This window comes from Paramisgurnus dabryanus, chromosome 22 (genome assembly GCF_030506205.2).
Source record: "Paramisgurnus dabryanus chromosome 22, PD_genome_1.1, whole genome shotgun sequence".
Lineage (NCBI taxonomy): Eukaryota > Metazoa > Chordata > Actinopteri > Cypriniformes > Cobitidae > Paramisgurnus > Paramisgurnus dabryanus.
In genome coordinates, this window is record NC_133358.1 from 17,400,262 (window position 1) to 17,422,700 (window position 22,439).

The 22,439-nt window shown below is 39.4% G+C and overlaps 1 protein-coding gene across 2 annotated transcripts in view; it reads right to left on the minus strand.

Annotated features, from left to right (window-relative positions):
• rttn (rotatin) overlaps window positions 1-22,439 on the minus strand; it is a 52,099-nt gene that overhangs the window by 16,400 nt on the left and 13,260 nt on the right. For both annotated transcript variants that reach the window (XM_065294990.1, XM_065294989.1), the window contains exons 19-36: window positions 22,132-22,231; window positions 20,382-20,470; window positions 19,618-19,735; window positions 18,928-19,024; window positions 16,497-16,562; window positions 16,199-16,390; window positions 15,475-15,714; window positions 14,896-15,040; window positions 9,590-9,756; window positions 6,969-7,188; window positions 5,925-6,053; window positions 5,453-5,563; window positions 4,841-4,999; window positions 3,564-3,641; window positions 3,228-3,405; window positions 2,887-2,975; window positions 2,404-2,494; window positions 2,115-2,310 (exon numbers count right to left, since the gene is read on the minus strand). In XM_065294990.1, coding sequence (XP_065151062.1) covers window positions 2,115-2,310; window positions 2,404-2,494; window positions 2,887-2,975; window positions 3,228-3,405; window positions 3,564-3,641; window positions 4,841-4,999; window positions 5,453-5,563; window positions 5,925-6,053; window positions 6,969-7,188; window positions 9,590-9,756; window positions 14,896-15,040; window positions 15,475-15,714; window positions 16,199-16,390; window positions 16,497-16,562; window positions 18,928-19,024; window positions 19,618-19,735; window positions 20,382-20,470; window positions 22,132-22,231 — 2,465 coding nt within the window. The remainder of the gene's footprint in view (window positions 1-2,114; window positions 2,311-2,403; window positions 2,495-2,886; window positions 2,976-3,227; window positions 3,406-3,563; window positions 3,642-4,840; window positions 5,000-5,452; window positions 5,564-5,924; window positions 6,054-6,968; window positions 7,189-9,589; window positions 9,757-14,895; window positions 15,041-15,474; window positions 15,715-16,198; window positions 16,391-16,496; window positions 16,563-18,927; window positions 19,025-19,617; window positions 19,736-20,381; window positions 20,471-22,131; window positions 22,232-22,439) is intronic.

Below are 22,439 nucleotides of genomic sequence, written 5' to 3' on the forward strand. Positions count from 1 at the left end.
TGGTTGCTCAGTTAAATACAACTGCAATAAATGGAAACCTAAAACTTAACTGTCTGGAGGGGACGATTATCAGTGAATAATCATTTTGTAATACATTGCAAGGATCAAAATTATCGATTTCTTTTATGCCAAAAATGTTTAGGATGTTATGTAAAGATCATGTTCCATGCAGATATTTTGTACATTTCCTACTGCAAATATACAAAACTTGTATTTTTGTACGTGTTGCTTAGGATTTATTTTGGAGTATTTTCTTAATATTTAGATTTTTTTGCATCCTCAGATTCCAGATTTTCAAATAGTTTTATCTCGGCCAAATGTTGTCCTATTCTAACAAACCATACATCAATAGAAAGCGTATTTATTTATTCAGATGGATAAATCAACTGGTTTCATGACTAGTTTTGTTGTCCAGGGTCACACATGTAACATCTATGGTGCTCCTTTTGAATATTAACTCTTATCTAATCAATTAAGAGAAAACATTTGCATGAAAAAAACGTGTTCCCGATGAGTTTATATGGTTATCTGTAATCCGCGATTATCCACTAGATGGCAATTTATAAAAAATTTATTTTACAATCCGTGTATGTTTTGATAATCGTTCTGAATCTGATCTCTAACAAAATTCCTTCACAAAAATGCATTTATTTAAGTTTTTGCTAAAAAAATATATTTTTGAAGAAAAATACCCATATTTAAGAGTTTATAGGCAGAGAAAAAAAATATATATATAGGATGAAAAAAAATCAGTTTTTTTTTTTTTTTTGAAGGATCTGTGTTTTCATTTGATGTATTTGTATGTTTATATATTTTTAGAAGTACATTTTACTGGAAGGCATTTTGTGAAACACTGGTGGGCAACTTTAAAAAAAAAAAGGCTGGCAGGGAATGAGTTAAAGTTCTTAGTTCCCCTTGTAATTGCATGAAATGGCGCTTTTCCATTGCATAGTACCCCACAGTTTAGTTTAGTTTGGGTCGGGTCAGCTCACCTCACTGTGGCTTGGTTAGATTTTCCATCGAGTTTAGTAACACTTCGCAATGGGAGGGATTTTTATATTTGCGCTGCCTGCTGCTGTATCATACAAGTGAGAGCGTCGTTGGAATGCTAAACATCCCCATACATTCATTTATTTCTCAGTCCGCCACAAAATCAAAATTGACCGCCACAAAGAGGTTTGTACATCGTGTTTATCAGTACCTCTGTATCACATGACAGTTTCTGTAAAAACACATGTGGCAGTGTCAGTCGACGCGCCCCGCTAAGCCTCATTTAAGTTGCATATACACATTTATTGCGCACGAGCATTGCGAATGAGCCGCTACAAACTGCAAGTCTGGAAAAAACTGGTATGGTGTTCCTGGTTCTCAACCTGTTGATGTTTTTCATCGCTAAAAGGTAGTTTGGTAACTTATAGCAGAGCACAGATGACAACATGTTTGCTCGAGACAGCGCAAGCTAGCACTAAGGTAAAAAGCTAATCTTTTACATTATAGCGATGACGGTGGTAGTGACGATTCTCTCAGACTGTTTTCACATCATGTTTGGTTCGGATCTCTTGGAACCACAACCGAGGTGGTACTAAAAAAGTATCGGGTACTACGTACCGCACCCAATGGAAAAGCTCCCAAAAGTAAGCAGACCGACCCAAACTAAACCAAACCGTGGGGTACTATGCAATGGAAAAGCACCATAAAAGAGTGGCCAGTGCAATTCTTACAAGTTTGTGATCCTGCCTTTGAAAACCCATCTGAAGTCATTTTATTGATTTACTGTTTTCTACATAAAACCACCCTACATAATGTAAAGAACAGTATGTGAAAATATTACCTTGCTATCTTTAATACTGACTGAATTAAAATCAATGTGAATGAAAAATCAATCAAACTTTGATGCTTTTAATCTCATCATTACATTATGAGACTTAGCCTGGATTTCACACACAGGGTCACATTTCTCCAATTATGTTCCACAAAAAAATATTTTAGGTGTCCTGCTTCTTTAAGAAAAGATGCCCCAAGTTTAATGACTATCAAAATATCAATCTAATGCCTTAAACGGTATATAAACAATGCCAGAATGTTTAAATATGAAAAGTCTGTGTGTTTCTAACCTGGCCATTCCTTCCAATATTTGGTTTTGTTTGAGAGCAGATAGACTAAACTCAGGAAGCACAGCCACTAGGTTGTCAAGCAGACCGCACACAGCTAGCAACAAGTGAGGGGTTACTATAGCAACAGGCTCAGACCTCCCCCCTGGGTGGGAGTCTTGAGTGAGGGCAGAGTCCGAGCTGTCCATGTCACTTTGACCTGTATCACAACGAAACCAGAGCAGAAAGACTAAAATCACTGAATAATCAATCAAACATGGAAAGATTCCTGGAAGATTCACAGCATTCATACCCTGAGCAGTGAGTCTGTTGGCTGAAGTATCTTGGATGACACAGGAGGCTGGGGCTGGAGAATGTGACCTGCTTGAGCTACCTGATGCAATCTGAAACACAACAAAACAGACATTATAACAATGATAAGGAAGCCAGGAATACCCCAAGGTCATGTGAATGAAGCATAAGCTGAGAGAGGTTCACTGCCTTTGATGACGCTTAAAGCCTGTGCATTGTACTCTGACCCATCAAGAATATATGTAGCGTCTGTGGGAGTGGGGCTTAATATTATACTTTAAATCAAACAAAAATAAATATATAAACAATTTTGTGGTCAAATTAGTGGCTCTTTTTTTTTTAAACCAGCAGTGCGCATACAGTACGTGCACACTCTTCTAATGATGAAAATTGCATCATGCGCACTGTACACGGACCCTCTCGTGTGCTGGACCATATTTTAAAACACAGAGAGTGGTTGACAAAAAAATTCATGTGTACTGACCAGAGTGCTGAAAGTGGAGATGGATCCCGAGGACTGACTCTGGTTGATAGGAGCTTTCCAGTACTTCAAAGAATCATTCAAATCCGTCTCTACAAAAAAAACCACCTAACATTTACAAATAAGTACTTACCAAATGCCACTAACAGTTTACTAAAAGCTTATCAATCTGAAGTCATTTCTTTATGATTTACTGTTTTCCACATAAAATCAACTTATGAGACTTAAGCCTGGATGTCATAGACAGGGTCATATGGTATTAATACAGAAGAAACATTGATAATGTGGGTGTCAGCAATTCATACGTTCACGAATAGCACGCTTTACTCATGTGGACACAGTACCATGGGTGACATTGACAGGCAGGGGAGGAGGGCCGAGGGTGAAGGCATGTCGGCCCGTGTAACAGTTCTTCACCATCTGGCCCACGGTCTCAAAAAACTGGCAGTGGTACAGCAGTGCCTGCAGCGCAGGAAGCCCAACCAGACACAGACCTGAATCCTCATCGTGCACACAGGGGCTCTGAGAAATACAGGAGAGAGAAAAAGAACAAAAGAAGTAAAGAAATGGAAAATGAAAAACTATAATCAGCAGAAATCAACACAGATGGATTTGTTATGTCTAATCAGTTTTTACGATGTTTATTGCTGAAGATTCAGTCTGTTCTTCTGTAAACATACCTGCCAGGCACAGTCTTTGGCCTCTTCTGCATTAGCCGGCATTGGCATCACAAGAAGGTTTTGCAAAATAAATGCCGCCTGTGGGGAGGAGAAACATTAAAGTCGGCAATACTGCCATCTTGTTGCAAATGAATGGAAATGCATGCTGGGTGAATTCTCTGAGGAATTAGAGAGCTTGTGGGAAACTTTTTAAAGCGAAAACGAAAAATATTTTTATTTCATTTCTGTGAAAAATGCACAATAGTGCGAAGAGTATAGCAAATATGTGCTGGTATTCTGTAATAATTTAATAGTAACCCAAAATGACATTAAAAATACTTTTGGCCAAATTATGTATAAATCATATTAAAAACAAATCTTTTTACAATTTTTTATGGACGGATTAAAATTTAGCAAAGCAGAACATATATTATGACGAATATGCTGTTCACCCTTTACCTGTTAGTGTGCTGTTTGCACTTGAAGATGTAGCGTAGTTAACATTTAATTTTTTTTATTTTGCTATTTATTTCATTTACATTTTTGTTTATTAAAATGTTCAATGGTTTTTTCAACGTAACTTTGATATTTTAGTGTCACCGGCCATTTTGTGTTTTAAAATAACTTATTTTTAAAGACCGCTCTGAAGTTTTGTTCACTGCATTGTTTTAATTTCCACTGAAACAGGAAGTTAGGATGGGGCATATTAAGTGGCCCCTCCCCCTTTGCAATTTCATAAATATTATTGATGTGTATTAGCATAAGTACAAGACTGTAAGTTCTGAATGATTATATCTTATAAATGCTAGTTTACAGACAACCTTAAAGCAACACTAAAGAGTTTTTGCTCTTTGCTCCCCCTACAGGTTAGAATCGTAATTGTCCATTACCCACTGTTGTAAATACTGCAGCATAGCTGGCTCTGATTGGATTGTAGGTCTGCCGTAAAGCAAGTTTTTGTCGTTTTCACTCGAACTACAGGACCGCTGATAGAGGGCTGCAAAGCGAATGTGAAAGTGCCGTTCACCCTGTTTCGCGTGGATGAACAACTGAAACTTTTTTGGAAACGTTATTTTAAGGTTAAAAAAAACTCTTTGGTGTTGCTTTAAAGGGATAGTTTACTCAAAATTGAAAATTCTGTCATTATTTTCTCATCCTCATGTTGTTCTAAATCTGTATAAATTTCTGATTTTCTAAAGAACACAGAAGATATATAAAGTGGATTAAGCCGCAACAAATGTTGGTGTGGTTGTCACAAACCATCAAAATTAATATCCAGACGTGGTTTCTGTACTCACCTCTCGCCGCACCATACTGCACTCCTGTCTGTCCAGCAGAATGTTGAGCACAGTCGCCCAGAGGCCTCCTGAGATATTCTGGCAACTCGCTGACAGCGCCACACACCCTTTCTCCAGTGAACTCAGAGCCGCACCCACTGCCAGACTGGCACAGCGGACCTGAATACACACAAACACTCACTTAGACCCAACACATGTGCTTGGCAGTGCTAACTGCCATTGGCTCTTTGGCACATGGATCTGTGATCATCATGGCCATTATTTTCAATGCTCTGCATCTGCTAAGCTAAAGGGAGGACATGCACGAGTGCTTGGGAAAACCATTTGATGCTACAGTATAAATGTTATTAATTCAGGGAAGCATGACACTTAAAAATCTTTTTCACAAGTTGTAACTCTGCGACAATATACGAATGTCATAAGCCATGTTAAATTTTGTTCTTTTTTGACAAAACATTTCAAGAAATTCACAGTCATGAACAAAATGTAAAAAAATAAATGGGTTCTGTGTTTAACAGTCCAAAATAAGGCTGTTCCCACTGTCTGGATTTAAAGAATTTATTAGTAATTAGTATTAGTAATAAAAAAAGTATTTAATATGGTAAGAATTACCTCAGGGTCACGGTCCACCCACAGAGGAATTAACCAGGCCAGGCCGAGCTGGGCCGCACCTTGTTCATCAGAACTTTGTTCACGCCCCAGAGACCACAAAGATATCCAGTCCTTCAACACACACACAAACTTTATATATTAAAAAAATCATATTATTGAACTTACTTGGTTTATTTATTAAAGAGTACAGCTATATATTAAATTAGTTATAAGCTTGTTTCAAGTAATCGACTTATACTATATGTTAACAATTTACTTCTTATATGTTATCAGTATCCACAATTAACAAATGTGTTAGCACCCTCTTGTGTTACTTTTAACTAATGTTTTGACAAAAATTTACAGAATAGTCAACATCACAGTTTATTGGGTATCATTTACCCCATTTCTCAAATACCATCGCTGAACATTGAAAACCCATATAGGACGACCCCCAACTTATTTCTAAAATACAAACGATGGCAGCTCTGACCTCATTTTTACTTTCCTTCATCATCTCATGTGACAGGTGAAGAAGGCAGATAACTGCATTCTTTGTCACTCCTTTGCCCATGAAGGACATTGAGTTTCCTCCCAAATCTATGTAGAATGAGGAGACGACCTGTGCAGAAGAGTTAAACAAGGACACCATCATAATAAGCAGAGTGAAGCCAGTTTCACAACAACATCCAACTTATGTTTTTTAAATAATCTAACAGGATGTCACTCTCTTTTAGCTTTACTAAAGTGGAATTATGAGGTATGATGATGTGTAATTGGGTTACAAAGGGATATGGATGCTAAAGGAACTGGAGACTGGAGCTGGTTAGCATGTAGTATAAATATTTGGTAAAATATTGAACCGTGTGTTTAATGTTTTCTCTCTGGCTTTAAGCGGCACATGGATAAGGGGGCGTGTACGTCTATTTAAACGTGGCTGAAATGACAGGCAGTCGCCAACTGTGGGCATTTGCCAGCTTATTGTTGTGATATTTGTCCCACCTCTTCTCCACTTTGATTGGACAGCCGAGTGAAAAGTGATATTGACGAGCTGAGTGTTTCACCCAAAGTTGAAAACTATCGACGTGCAGTGATGAAGGCAGGAAAAAAACGGCATCTGCTGGCGTTTTTAAAAAGTGCACCACTTCCATTGGACACAACTGAAAACATAAGCCGGCCGCTGGCATAAACGCCTTGGTGTGCGTGCCCGCTAGGGGTGGGCGATAAATCGCTTGCGCTTCTCATGCATCAGTAAAGCCGGTTTCGTGATTAGTAGTAAATTGCCATCACCTGCTTTCAAATAGAGCGGCATTTACTACACAAAGCTGAATTTCAAATAAAGCTAGGCCACATCGTGTTCATAATCGTGGACAAATCGCCTCTGATAATGTATGCGATTTTGCCTAGCTTGTCTGTGAAATACAGCTCTGTGTAGTAAATGCCACTCCAGGCGATTTATCGCCCACCCTAATGCCCCCTAAGCCAGCTGAATGACGTACTTAATGCTGATAGTACACTTGTATGTATATTTATTTACCTCCAAGAGTCCACTGAGGTACTTAAAGCAGAGAGTGTGCGGTTCCTTGTCAGGTGTGTGTGCGCTCCAGCCGGGCAGGGCTGTCACATTGGCCATGGTCCTGAGTGTGCGCTCCAGAGAAGGCAGGCCGTAAAAGCGTGGAGCGTCAGACAAACGCAGGCACTGCAGAAGGCGCAGAGACAGCTCAGAGGCAAACGGCCCAGACAAAACCTCACACATCCTGGAAAACAAACATGAATGAAAGAGAGAGGGATAAAATGTGTGAACCACATTAAAAATATTAATGAAGCACCACTTTTACAAATAATATTAAATACAGGGTTCCCACTACTCCAAGCCAAATGTCAAATTCCCTGACTTTTCCATGACTAAAAAGTCGAAATTTCATGACCTATGTTTGTGATGCAGAGAGTCTGATAATGTAGTGTACACCATGAGTTTATAAAAAACGTAGCTTAAATGTCTGAAATGAATAAACATGGTCAAAAACATTATGTTTAGATTGTAGTCTCACATGATATCAGTGGAGGCTTGGACCAAAAAACTGCATTCCTTACGTTACAACTTAAAGGGAAACTCAACTTTTTTTTAAATATGTTCATTTTCCAGCTCCCCTAGAGTTAAATTTAATTTTTACCATTTTAGAATCCATTCAGCTGATCTTTGGGTCTGGCGCTACCACTTTTAGCATAGATTGGCATAATCCATTGAATCTGATTAGACCATTAGCATCGCGCTCAAAAATAACCAAAGAGTTTTGATTTTTTTTCCTATTTAAAACTTGATTCTTCTGTAGTTACATTGTGTACTAAGACAGACCGAAAGTTGTGATATTCTAGACTTATATGGCTAGGAACTATACTCTCATTCTGGCGTAATAATCAAGGACTTTGCTGCTGTAACATGGCTGCAGGAAGCGCAATGATATTACGCAGTGCCCGAAAATAGTCCCCTGCTATTAAAAGTTACCAAGGGGATTAATTTCAGGCGCTGCATAATATCATTGCGCTTTCTGCAGCCATGTTACAGCAGCAAAGTCCTTGATTATTACGCCAGAATGAGAGTATAGTTCCTAGCCATATTAGTCTAGAATATCACAACTTTTAATCTGTCGGTCTTAGAACACGATGTAACTACAGAAGAATCAAGTTTTAAATAGGAAAAATAAATTTTTGGTTATTTTTAGCGTGATGCTAAATGGTCTAATCAGATTCAATGGATTGTGCTAAGCTATGCTAAAAGTGGTAGCGCCAGACCCGGATATCAGCTGAATGGATTCCAAAAAGGTAAAAACCAAATATTTAACTCTAGGGGAGCTGGAAAATGAGCATATTTTCAAAAAAAGTGGAGTGTCCCTTTAACAAGCAGATTACATTTTGATAAATGCTAACAAAAATGTAAAGTGACAAACAAAATCCCTAAAATTTCATGACTTGGAAAAAAATATATAAAATATCTGGAATTCCATGTCCTGTGAGAACCATGTCAATAATTTCTGGGTGGTGTACTTTAGTGCTTGAAGACCTGAGCTTGCATCTAGAAACTTGTTGGTTCAAAGTAAGAGACACATTTTGGGATAACTATAACCCCATTGTGCAAAAATAGCATCAACAAATTAGAAGAGCTGTGTGGTAATATCCTAATTTTCTTTAACTTTACACCACTGTAACCGTGGACAACTCATGATACTCACATTTCTGTCGACTGCAAAGAAATTCATGCTGTGTTTTAAAATATTGCTTGTGTTACGAAACATACAGAACTAAATTAACCATAACATCAAAAAGCTATAACAAGCAAGCACCCAGACTGAACGATATCTTTGATTTCAGCTGCCAGCTTATAAAATGAAAATGTATGCAGGGAAATGTCTTGGTAAATCAGATTTGCATTACACAGTGGGAGTTTTCGATTTACAGATCCTCGAGGAGTTACTCCATAAATAACAAAATGAAATTAAAAGGATCATTAGATTTGTATGTTTCCCCTGATGGCAGGTAGAGGTACAAGTCTCCCTATGAGGGTAGTAAAACCGTTATGCATATAAAGCATGAGAGAGAGAGAGAGAGAGTATTTTAGGAAATACAAATCTGTCTTCTCTGCCTAAATGGTCTCAGCGAGTTTGTTTTGAGGAGCAAACAGATGTTGTTGGGTGTTTTCACACCCTCATTAACCACAGGTGCACACTGAACTCAATAGCAACTACAGCTTATTGGTTTCAGATTTAATTAAAAAGCACAGCAGTCTCAATACCCATCACCCTGTTTAAAATAAAACACATTAGAGTCATTTCATACCTTTAATAAATAAAAAGACAGAGCCGTAGCTTTGGTGCACATACCGGAGACTCTCACTCTCTTTTTTCCAAACTTTCCATATGAATAACTATTAAATATATCTTCCAGCATGCTGTTGGATGAAAACTTTAAATTGTATAATCTCCGAACAGGAAACAAAGCCAAGGTAGTAATCAGGTGGCACATTGTGTGTGTGGGCTCTAAAGATAGACTAAGTGTGATTTTGTCAATAAATAAGTCAGTGAGTCACTGTGTGCGTGTGACGGGTTTGTGAGTCACTGTTCTGTGTTTGTGTCACATACTCACTGTGTGTGTGTGTGTTACCTGTCAGAAGTGTGTGTCAGTCGTAGAAGCAGAGTGTTGAAGAGCTCTGTCAGTTCTCTTTGTAGCCGGTGGCTGAGGTGGGCCTGGAGCTCATCTGCCTCCCCCTGGATCTGTGTGTTTGTCTGCGGTTCACCACTCAGCAACAGGTTCAATAGAGTGTGTGACTCCTACACACAAACACGCATGGTTACTTAACAATCGGATCTGTCAATTACAGCTGCCCAGTGCCTCTAGACACACCAGAAATACCAATCCTTTATAGACTTGCCTACAAATCCCCACAGCAGAAAAAATATATTTTTTTAAATTTTTGAAGATATAGAGAGGGATATCTGGCCATAAAGAATTTGTCTAACTACCAAATGTGGTTGCAAATGTGGTTATCTGAAAGTGGACACCACTAACCATTTGCCAATGTGTTCTGGTTGGCTGCTAAGACACCAAGAGCCAATTGCTATGGCGTCATGGTTGGTCATTAGGACACCAAGAGCCAGTCACTAGGGCATCCTGATTGTTTCTAGAATACCAGAAGAAGCTTGCTAGGTTGTTCCAGGTGGATGCTAGTAGCTAAGATGTTCTGGTTTGGTTGCTAGGACCCCAAGATATTATTTTTAGGGTGTTCTATTGGGTTGCTAGAAAATCACAAGACATTTGCTTAAGTAATTTTGTTTGTTGCTAGGACATGCCAAGGCGTTCTGGTTGGTTGCTAGGACACCATGAGCCAGTCACCAGGGCATCCTGGTCGGTTGCTGGTACACCAAAAGATGGTTGCTAGGGTGTTGATGCTAGGACGCCATGAGCCAGTTGCTAGGGTGTTCTTGAGAGCCAGTCACTAGGGCATTCTGGTTGGTTGCCAGAATAGCAAGAAATTGTTGCTAGGGTGTTCCAGGTGGATGCTAAGACACCAAGAGCAAGTAGCTAAGGTGTTCTGGTTTGGTTGCTAGGACCCCAAGAGATTATTTTTAGGGTGTTATAGGGGGTTCTTAGAACATCACAAGACATTTGCTCAAGTAATCTTGTTGGTTGCTAGGACACCATGAGCCAGTCACTAGGGCATCCTGGTCGGTTGCTGGTACACCAAAAGATGGTTGCTAGGGTGTTCCAGATGGATGCTAGGACGTCACAAGCCAGTTGCTAGGGTGTTCTTGAGAGCCAGTCACTAGGGTATTTTGGTTGGTTGCCAGAATAGCAAGAAATTATTTCTAGGGTGTTCCAGGTGGATGCTAGGACACCAAGAGCAAGTAGCTAAGGTGTTCTGGTTGGTTGCTAGGACCCCAAGAGATGATTGTTAGGGTGTTATAGGGCAGGGGTTTTCAAACTTTTTGTGTGTGTGGACCACTATTTGTAATCAAGAATTTTCGCGGACCACCTTATATTACTAATAATATTTTATAATTATAAAATATGTCCACACAAAGTCCTGAATTAATCTGCACATCTAAATAGTCTTACTAGCACTAAAACTGTAACTGGTCATCACATCAGTACAACAGGTTTCTTAACCTTATATCATAATTATTTATATACATATTCTTAGTGTTGGGAAAGTTCACTTTCTACATGAACTAGTTAGTTCACAGTTCACAAATTTTAAAATGAACTAGTTCAGTTCATAGTTCATATTTGAAAATGTTAAACTAGGTCACAGTTCCAAAAATGAACTAATTTATAGTTATTTTTTTCCCATATTATTTTTTTTAAATGATTGCCATTATAGCCCATATAGAACCACCACAGACAGCAATTATTTGATCAGTTTTAACACTGAAGCTAAATGCGTCAGATTCCATCTTTATGTCCAACTTTAAATCCTTATCCAACCAGGGTTTACATTAGCATTGACTGTCTTTTAATTTTTGTATTTGCTTACACATACCTTAAGAAGGCTAGTCGGGTGGGGGTCGCACCCCGGGTGAGCGCTGTGAGGCATTGCGTGTATGACAACTCGCAGGTATTGCACACCACACGTGCACGTTAAATAGCGTGAGCTTAGTCAAAGTCTATTTCAAGATCCGGAATATGCGTTAGCAGCCTATGTTGATCGTTAATGATTTAGGATAAATATGATGTTATTTAATGTTAAACTATTTGAGTTGTGCGGCAGGAATTTCAACAGCGTCTGTGTTGTTTTGATGACGTATGCAGCGTGACTGGTGAACACCGAGTGGTGGCGGTGTTGCCAGATTGGGTGTTTTTTCCGCTACACATTAAGGCCTGTTTACAGTGTGTTTTAGTCGGGTTTTCGCCTGGAAGAATATACAAATCTGGCACCCTATTGAACGACGTTAAACTGAGAGAGCGTGCCGTTCACAGGCACCAGAATGAATGAGTTCACAGTAACGTTTATTAGGCAGCAGTACATGTTCGCCCAAAATATGAACGAGTTTGTATATTAAAATATACATATTCTTATTTTGCCTTTTCACGGACCACCTGCAGTACCCTCACGGACCACTAGTGGTCCGCGGACCACAGTTTGGGAATGGCCGTTATAGGGGGTTGTTAGAACATCACAAGACATTTGCTTAAGTAATCTTGTTGGTTGCTAGGACATGCCATGGCGTTCTGGTTGGTTGCTAGGACCCCAAGAGATTATTTTTAGGGTGTTATAGGGGGTTCTTAGAACATCACAAGACATTTGCTTAAGTAATTTTGTTGGTTGCTAGGACATGCCATGGCATTCTGGTTGGTTGCTAGGAAACCATGAGCCAGTCACTAGGGCATCCTGGTAGGTTGCTGGTACACCAAAAGATGGTTGCTAGGGGGTTCCAGATGGATGCTAGGACGTCACAAGCCAGTTGCTAGGGTGTTCTTGAGAGCCAGTCACTAGGGTATTCTGGTTGGTTGCCAGAATAGCAAGAAATTGTTGCTAGGGTTTTGCAGGTGGATGCTAGGAAACCATGAGCCAGTAACTATGGCATCCTGGTTGGTTGCTACATGTAGCACATCAAAAGATGGTTGCTAGGGTGTTTCAGGTGGTTGCTAGAACACCAAGAGCCAGTTGCTAGGGTGTTCTTAAGAGCCAGTCACTAGGGCATCCTGGTTGGTTGTCAGAATACCAAGAGATGATTGCTAGGGTGTTCCAGATGGATGCTAGGACAGCAAGAGCCAGTAGCTAAGGTGTTCTGGTTATTTGCTAGGACCCCGAGACTCAGGAGGGGAAACGTATGCCAAACATTGTTGTGAAAGAAAATAACGTCAATCAGTCATAATTGTAAGTGTTTATTCCTTCAAGGCTTTATGTGTTTACTGCTCGGTAAATCTTTGTTCCGATGTTTACTACCGGTGATCACAGCTTGAATGAGTAACGTTATTCAGGTCGTTTCCCGGTGGGAGGGATCAGGTAGCACAGAGGGGCGGGATGAGTTTTTTAAAACTTACTAACCATCTCAGGCTTTCTCGACCGATTTCAACATCATAGGCTACAGCTTTAAGTAATCTTGTTGGTTGCTAGGACACCATGAGCCAGTAATTAGGGCATCCTGGTTGGTTGCTAGTACACCAAGAGATGGTTGCTAGGGTGTAAACTCTGCAGGACACCGGCCCTCCAGGACCGAAATTGCCCATCCCTGGTCTACTGGTAAGTTGCTAGGGCACCAAGAGATAGTTGCAATGATGTTCCAGGTGGTTGCTAAAGGGATCATTATAATTGTGTGTACGTCCTACAGAATAGTCGCGATGGCATAGGCTACAGTGATGCGCGGGTTGATCCAAAATCACCTGCGGTTACGAGTCATCCAAAAATATTTTTAATCATATTCGGGTCACGGCCCAATGCCAATTAACTATTTTAAACAATTACTACTTCTAAAAAATGCGTGCCAGGAAGCGGTTCGGGTAAAAAAAAATTGTCTTTTGAGTTGTGGGCGGGTTAGTAGAAAACATCAGTCGTGTGCAGGTTGTTTATACATTGACCCGCGCATCACTGGTAGGGTACACATCGGTTTTCATATATACTTCTGCGTCGTCGTCCGCGTCGACGTGCAAACACACATCCAGACCCCTGTTAGGCAGTATCCACCCGTGTAACCAAAACTGCAGCTACGGCGTAGATCTTACTCAAGACTATAACTTGGGATTTAGACACCAACAGATGGTTGCTAGGCTGTCCAAGTGGTTGATAGGACACCAATAGACACACAACAAGGCATTTGCTTACATAATCTTTTTGGTTGCTAGGACACCAAAAGCTAGTTGTTAGGGTGTCCTGGATGGTTGAAAGGAAACCAAAAACCAGTTTGCTAAGGTTTTCTGGTTGGTTGATAGGACACAAAGGCAGTTCCAATGCTGTCCTGGTTGGTGGCTAGGACACCAAGAGCCAGTTGCTAGGGCGTTTCTGTAGTTCAGTTATTAGAGCATTGCGTTAGCAACCAAAGGTCATGGATTCCCAAGAAACACATTTACTATATAGATTAAAATATAGAGTGAATGAATTGCAAAAAGCAACTGCCAAATGCCTAAATGTATATGTGCTCTGATTGGTTCATAGGGCATTTCAATGCTGTCAGGGTGTTGAGTGTGATTGCTTACCGTCTGTCCCTAGCTAAAAAAAAAAACCCCAGCTCCAAGTATTTATACAATTACGATCTATAAATATGTATAGGACTCCTTCTTTAATGTTAGTATTAGATATATTTTGCCAGTTCAGTACGCTACTCATCAATAATCCACACAAATATACCTATCATTCATGTCTGTACTCCGTAGCATGATGACAAGTTACACACTCAAAATTTGGGTGGAGAAATATATTTGCCTTAGCAAGCACTAAACAGAATAAATCAATTCAGTATTCTGACTATGAGCTTGATTTAGAAAGCACAGATGTTTGAGAAGCACTTCAGCGACTGTGGATTCGCTCTGCTTTTCACCGCCTCCCCCACGCTGCATTTCATCAAATCCAGCTTTCTCCATCAAGCGTCAGGGCAGCTTTGTGTGCATACATACGCATTAATGTGAGGCGAGGCAGGCTGAAACTTTGAGGAAAAGCTGCTATTAATCCCGGTGTGAAAAACAAAAACAGCCACTGTCGAAGAAATAACTACGGTTGACAAACGGCTCTCCGTTACCGGCAGTAATACGATATTAATGCATTTCTATCTCTCTGCTGTTTGATTTATTTCAGCTCTTCTTAATAAATACACCACACTGTGCTCATTTAAACGCGTGTGGTGGGGAGGCACAGTAATTTTATTAAAGGTAAGATAAGACTCTTTATTGTTTTACGAGGCCTGTAAAGTCATCACAGACAAACACTCATCCATAAAAGATTCAGCACAGTCAAGCTCTGGTTTATTCGTACATACCTGGTTTAGGAGCAGTTCTAGTAGCCATTTGAGATCCTGGTGGTCTGATTCGGACTGATTCTGCTTGAAAAAGGTGTTGAGGAAAGACACAATGTCCACCAATAATCTCTCATCTTGATGGCAGGCTGGGCGTACCATGAGAAATCTATGAATTGAAATATGAAATGATGTGCTTAGCTTAAGCCAACAAGGTTATATCACTTCAAGCCTTGGTATCTTTGCACAGACATCAAGTTACCAGGCTTGATCAAAATTATTGATGTAACTTTACAAGGTTAGTAAGTGTAGACTAGTCTCATGTTAAAATATTAAGAAGTGACCTTAAACAACGAATACTTAAATGTTCATTGGACCGAACCATTTATTTACAATGCCAAAGTACTTGCTGCCGATTGAGCTTAATTTGCACTAAAGGGTCCCTAACTGAAATATCTATTTCACTAAAGATAAAGTGGTGTCCCGCTTTGTGTATGGAAATCATTCAGCTCATTCATTTTTTGGGATTGTGATATGCAAGCACACTCGGGGATCACACATCAAAAATCTGAGGTATAGACCCAACTATGCACAGAGACACACCTCCTCACAGCTGCGTGCCAGTTGAGGGTTTGCAGGATGCTTTTGTTGCTCTGGGTGGTGGATTTGAGAGCCAATCGGTCAGCCAGAAGGTACAGGTGCATCCTGGTCATAGCGGCGGTCACGGCACTGTGTGAACTGGCCTCCTCGACCGCCTCAATGCAGTCCTGCAAACCGAATCTGATGCTGCTTATCCGTAACAACACAGACAGGGATTCGGACAGCACCAGATCACCGTGAAACCTTGAGAATGAGACATCATTAGAAATTAGTATGGATTCTGTTCACAAAAAGATACAAGGAAGCTTTAGGAGGGAAGAACTTTGTTAATAAATGTGTTTCTTATACTAAGCTATTGCATGGCTTTTGAGAATATGTGCACGCTTTGTACTAATTCTACTTTTTTTGCATTTGGGGTAAATTATTCTTTAAGTAGGGCCAGACAGGTTTACAGCCAACGGGTCTGTATTAATTTTAGCGTTGCTTACAAAAGAGCAGCAGAAGTGCTTTTAAAAAGACATATGTCCCAAAGGGTAATTGTGTGGTGCAGCAGTTTGCCAAAGTAAAACTCTTAAGATAAACCAGATTTACTGTCTACAACTCCCAGTGCTCAATACAATTTAAATGAAAAAAAACACTCTAAAAATCAATAAAAACTCCAAAATTCAATTTCTTAAAGACAATAACCCCTTAAGCTCATAAATACATATTAGTAAATACAACTTACTCTTGTACATCGCTTCTAAAGCCCCTTAGATGCTCCAGTAACCCATCAATCCCAGAATGCCAAGCTCTGTTCCAGGTGATCTGCAGTGCCTCCCAAGCCGGCTTCAGACTCAGCAGGTCTGAGTACATAGGGAGAACTGAACAGTAGGGACTCACCGCATGGTGTGAAGGAGCTTTAAACGGCAGATTATACCTGTGAGAATAGCAAGGGTGAGAAAGAACGAGACACATATTTCATATCCCATTCGTCTTTGACACCTTTTAATGTACAGCTAGAATGTTTTAATTATTTGATTTACCTTCGTATTACAGAGGCGGGCAGTGAGAAGGGAGACAAGGCTGTATCTGAGCCTGCTTTATCAGTCCTGTTTGAGGAAAAAAAAATTATTAAATGTAACATTTAAACGTCTGTACGTAGTTGCCTTAATTCGTTTTAACCCAAAATGTTTTCTTTGTTCAGAACCCAAATGCAATTTTTTTATAAAGTGCTGCCTGTCTTTCAGTGCACTTCCTCAGTCTCTGAACTGTTGTTAAGGCAGATTTTTATGGTGATTATTTTTAAATAATATGTAACAACTGAAACAACAGTGATATTCACAAGTAAAGGTGTACATGTTTTCAGGACACTTAAAATATATGACACAAGTTGAGTTATTTCACACTTTTGAAGTTTTTTCTGGTTACTATGGGAGTGGATGGTGAACAAGGCAGTCACCATCCACCAAGTTTTAGGATGTTTACTTTTAAATAATGTGTAACAACAGTGATATCCACAAGCAGAGGTGTAAGGGGGCGTGTGCATGTGCACCAAGTTGTTTTTCCTGCAGCCCGCATATGTTTTCAATTACTTTTAATGGCAGCGCCATGCTTTTACAAAACTCTAGCAGCGGGCGGCTTTGTGCATGCTGAGCGGTCACCATCCACTCCCATAGTAAACAGAAAACCCCAAAAAAAATCTGTGTTGTGATTCAGAAGAATAACATGAAAGCTGAATAAATAGGCTTTCCATTGATGTATGGTATGTTAGGATAAGACAATATTTGGCTGAGATATAATGTTTGAAAATCTGGAACTTGAGAGAGTGCAAAAAATCTAAATATTGAGAAAATCACATTTAAAATCCAAATGAAGTCTTTACTACGCATATTAATGAAAATGTTTTTAAGTGCTCTCTACTGGCTTACCGCTGTAATGACCTTGTTGACTGAATGGGGAAGTTGTAGGCTTTTACATAAACCAAACTTGAATGGAAAAATCCCGAAAGGGTAGCAAAGTGAAGTTTGTAGGCGAGTTTCCTGGCCTAGAATTTTGATCACAATTTTGCTGCATCCACTCAAAAAAATAAAGTTTTGAGATTTCAAATTTTGGGGTTTTGAGAAAGTGGTTACAAACAGTGTTGGGGAAAGTTACTTTTAAAAGTAATGCATTACAATATTAAGTTACTAATTGCGTTACTTAGTTACTTTTCATGGAAAGTAATGCTTACGTTACTTTTTCTTGGCTGAGGCTTGATCTCTTTCAGGCCTTGCAGGTGTTTTTTTATGACTGAAAAGTTCTGCATTCAGAAATTGCATATTTCTACAAAAAAATGTCGAGCTCTGACCTGCTATCTCAGTTTCTGACTCAAGCGGTTCCCACACAGGCGTGTACGCATAGAGTGCATAATGTGACTGCGTTTAGTTTAATTCAGTACATAACTTTTTCGAATTATGTTAAAGGAATAGTCTACTCATTTTCAATATTAAAATATGTTTTTACCTTAACTAAGAACTGTTGAATCATCCCTCTATCATCTGTGTGTGTGCACGTAAGCGCTGGAGCGCGCTGCGACGCTACGATAGCATTTAGCTTAGCCCCATTCATTCAATGCTGCCATTTAGAGATAAAGTTAGAAGTGACCAAACACATCAACGTTTTTCCTATTTAAGACGAGTAGTTATACGAGCAAGTTTGGTGGTACAAAATAAAACATAGCGCTTTTCTAAGCGGATTTAAAAGAGGAACTATATTTTATGGCGTAATAGCACTTTTGGGAGTACTTCGACTCGCCTGAAAAGTCCGCTCCCCTTCTCACCCTCATAATGGGAGAGGGAGGGTGTTACTGCGAAGTACTCCCAAAAGTGCTATTACGCCATAAAATATAGTTACTCTTTTAAATCCGCTTAGAAAAGCGCTATGTTTTATTTTGTACCACCAAACTTGCTCGTATAACTACTCGTCTTAAATAGGAAAAACGTTGATGTGTTTGGTCACTTCTAACTTTATCTCTAAATGGTACCATTGAATGAATGGGGCTAAGCTAAATGCTATCGTAGCGTCGCAGCGCGCTCCAGCGCTTACGTGCACACACACAGATGATAGAGGGATGATTCAACAGTTCTTAGTTAAGGTAAAAACATATTTTAATATTGAAAATGAGTAGACTATTCCTTTAAACAAATTAAATTATAACTAGTGGTAGAATTAATGAAACTAAAAAAGTAACTTGCATTACTTTTTTAAAAAAGTAACTCAAATATTTATGTGTACATTTAAAAAGTAATGCGTTACTTTACTCGTTACTTCAGAAAAGTTATATTATTACGTACTGTAATGCACGTTACTTGTAATGCGTTACCCCCAACACTGGTTACAAATGATATGATGATAAGTAAATAATGATAAAGTTAACTCTCCATTTAAGGGTTAGTTACTATAATAAACCAATGTCATGTAAGATCAAAAACATACCAAACATCCATTCGTGCTATTTCATCAAACAGCAGCATGGATATCAATGCAGCAGCTTCGCTCACGTCACCTTTGTTTTCCTTTATTAACAAAGTAGCTTTAAAAAAAGAATAAAAACAAATTATAAATTGCATATTTGCTATATTAAATGCATGATTTGTGCATGCACTGTAAATATTTTAAAGAGTGTCATTTCTATAAAGGATAAAGAATTTAAATATCAGAAAAATGGAAACACTATACATTAGCTATACTGTAGCTTTAAGAACCACATCCTGGGACACAGATGAAATACATCATAAAACAAAGCTATAAGGGGCAAAACAGCACAGCTCATTTATTATAAATTAGAAAAACAAGAAATTTTTTTTTACAAAAAATGATGTTAGTGCACTCAAGACGAACACAAGCCACCAAATGCATTTACAAACAGCATATGAGGGAGCTCTTAGTTGGAAATCCTTATAAATATCTGGAAGATTTAAGGAACATGTTTAAAAAATTATATCTGCCATTTGTGCATAAAAAATTATATGTGTCATTTGTGCATAGAGAACTTAAAGGGTATTTTACGAACTTGCCCATTTTAATGTTTTAAACCAGTAACTATGATAGTAAAACTAAACTTTATAACTACCGCAAGCTGAAATTATGTCTCGTTAGTGATTTTCTGGGCATGGCAGATCGTACCTCTGAGCAATGTGATGAGAAGAGATGTCTGCTGAGCCAGACTGTGACGCAGGGATGGGTCTTTAAACACCAGCTTTCTCAGCATGCACATGCTAGGCTCCAACAAGCAATCCAAGCTCTGCATAATGAAACAAAACCTGAATGCAACACCTTTTACTGTCGTAAGATCCCTGCAGATCTCATCTGGGGAATCAGAAGCTCTGGATGAAATATGTTAAATTATAAATTGGAGTGCTGCTAATTGCCAGAAGAACTTTGACACAGTGTTAAGCATGGGTGAAACCACATCTGCAATAAACAACAGCAGTGTTAAGCTGTTTAGAAAGGTGTTACCACATTTACCGCACTGTAAGAGAAAAAAGTCACAACATGTCACAACAACAAAGTCAGCTTCAGTCACAACATTCAGTGAAACTCTTGCATGAGACGGCCTCAAAGCCCAGCAGTCATAACAAACAGCCAAAACAACATCATAATTGCAGGCAACAGCTAACTAGGCGTAGCAAATGGAGGCGAAGTATCAGATTCTGCTTTTGGCGTAACTGCCAGGACATTTCTGTGTGTAATTCACGTTAATTAGCCGCATTAGCAGCAGGGCAGAATTGGGCACAAAGCTTTCAGCCTGGGGATGTACAGATCATACGAAAGAAGAAAATTAGGACTGACTGATTCTTGACAGACACTAGTATCTAACAGCATGTGCAGGCTTCAGTTGTCTTGATGTTCTGGAACTGAACTCATTCATAATAAAATGCGAGATTTACCGCTGCATTGTTGTTGACGCTCTCCGAGATGAAGGATACAAGCTTGTCTGATAAACCCAAGGTCTTCAGAACAGCATGCATTGATGGATCTATAAAAAATCAATGAAATACAAATTAGGGCTGAATGATAAATGGATGGATGGCTTATGGACAGAAAGACACATTTATAGACAGAAGTATGGACGACATAGGTGTATGGCTATCGGATGGATAGTTGCATAGACATATAGGTAGATGGCTTATAGACGAATACATACAGGGTTCTCACACCTTAGAGGCTGTTTACACTTGGCATTAACATGCGTTTTCGTCGATCGGATGACAAGTGGATGACGTTAATGCCAGGTGTAAACGGTGTTCAAACGTTTTGAACGCGTCCACTTTCGACCACTTTCAACCACATCCAGAGGTAGTCGAAACCACTTTCGATCGGATCGTGGAGTTGCGGAACGCAAATGTGGTTGAATGTGTTCGAACAGCCACACGCGACCGCCTTCTCTCCGCCCATTTATCTAATCTGAGGTATTAAACACAAGTTATACGTCTTTTTTTTTACTTCTGGCGTGAACATACGGTAAACAGTGCTATTTTTAGCCTTTCATTGATAAAACTACTGCGGGTGTTCTCCGTAGTTTCGTTTTGAAAGCGTGAAAGTTGCGCATTCCTATTTCAGCAATTGTGCTGAAAATTCAGAGAAAGCTCCAACATATAAACGTACAAAACACTGTGCAGCATGTTTACTTGCTTAACAAGCAGTGGACTCCGACATAATATTAGCTTGCGTCCATATAAACTCATGATTACTCCCGCTCGCGTTTTAATGACAGCAGAGAGACTTGCCCACCGTCTCACGGACCGTCCCCTCACAGTATTCAGGACTGAAGTGGTCGAAAGTGGACAAAAGAGACGGATTTAAAATCCAGGTGTAAACGTAATGTGTCTCCCTCGTCCACTTTCGATCCGATCGATGAAAACACATCTTAATACCAAGTGTAAACAGCCCCTTAGTTAACTTCAAATTCAAGGACCTTTCAAGGACTTTCCAGGCCCAATACCCTCAAATTCAAGGACTAAATGTGGGGACAAATTTTAAGTGAGAGCAAGGTTACATCGTGTTACCTATAAAGATATATTGTTACAGTTCCCTTTCGAGGGAACTCATGCTGCGTCACTGCGGTGACACTTTGGGGACGCCTTCAAGGGTAAGTGTGACTGAATGTGTATATCAAATTCAACCAATGGTGAGGCTTAACAACAAAGACAGGGTAACGCGGGAGTCAGGAAGTATATCGCTATCTGAAATATTGACAAAGACGGCGTTACAGGGATGCAGGAAGTATGACAAGGGAGACGCAGCGTCTCGTTCCCTTCTCAGGGAACAACAGTTACATATGTAACCCAAGACGTTTTCATGTGTCAAACACAACTATGCAAAAAAACATTTTGGTATGAATCGACATTCGCATACAGAAGATATAAGCATTTAAAGTGATTTGTGCTTAAAAAGTCTAGAATTGTTATGATATTATCCTAAACTACACAGGGAATATCATGGATTTTTTTTCTTCCATAAAATAGTTTCAAGCACTGTCAATGACCTGTATCTATGTATGTACATTTTCAAAAACTTCCCAGGCCTTGAATTTTTTCTCCAGATTCACAAACTTTCAAGGATTTCAAGGAAACCCTGGGAACCCTGTGCATAGACTGATTGATGGATGTACAGACAGATGGATGAATGTATGGATACCTTGCAGAACAACAGCCAGCTGTTCAGCTGCAGATCTCCGTAAAACTACATCCACAGTCTCTGACGTGAGAATATTGTACAACTTATTTACAGACTCCACCTGTTCAGATAGAAAAAAGTCCATACAGTGGAGGAGAAAGAAAGAGAGAGAAAGAGAGAGAGAGAGAGAGAGAGAGGTATATCAAATTAACGTACTGCACTGGGAGCACAGCAGCATAATTAAGATATAGATAAATATTTTAGTAGCGTCTCTTGCAGTGATTTTGAAACAGGAAAACAATTCTTATTTGCCCTGAGCAGCCTGTTGT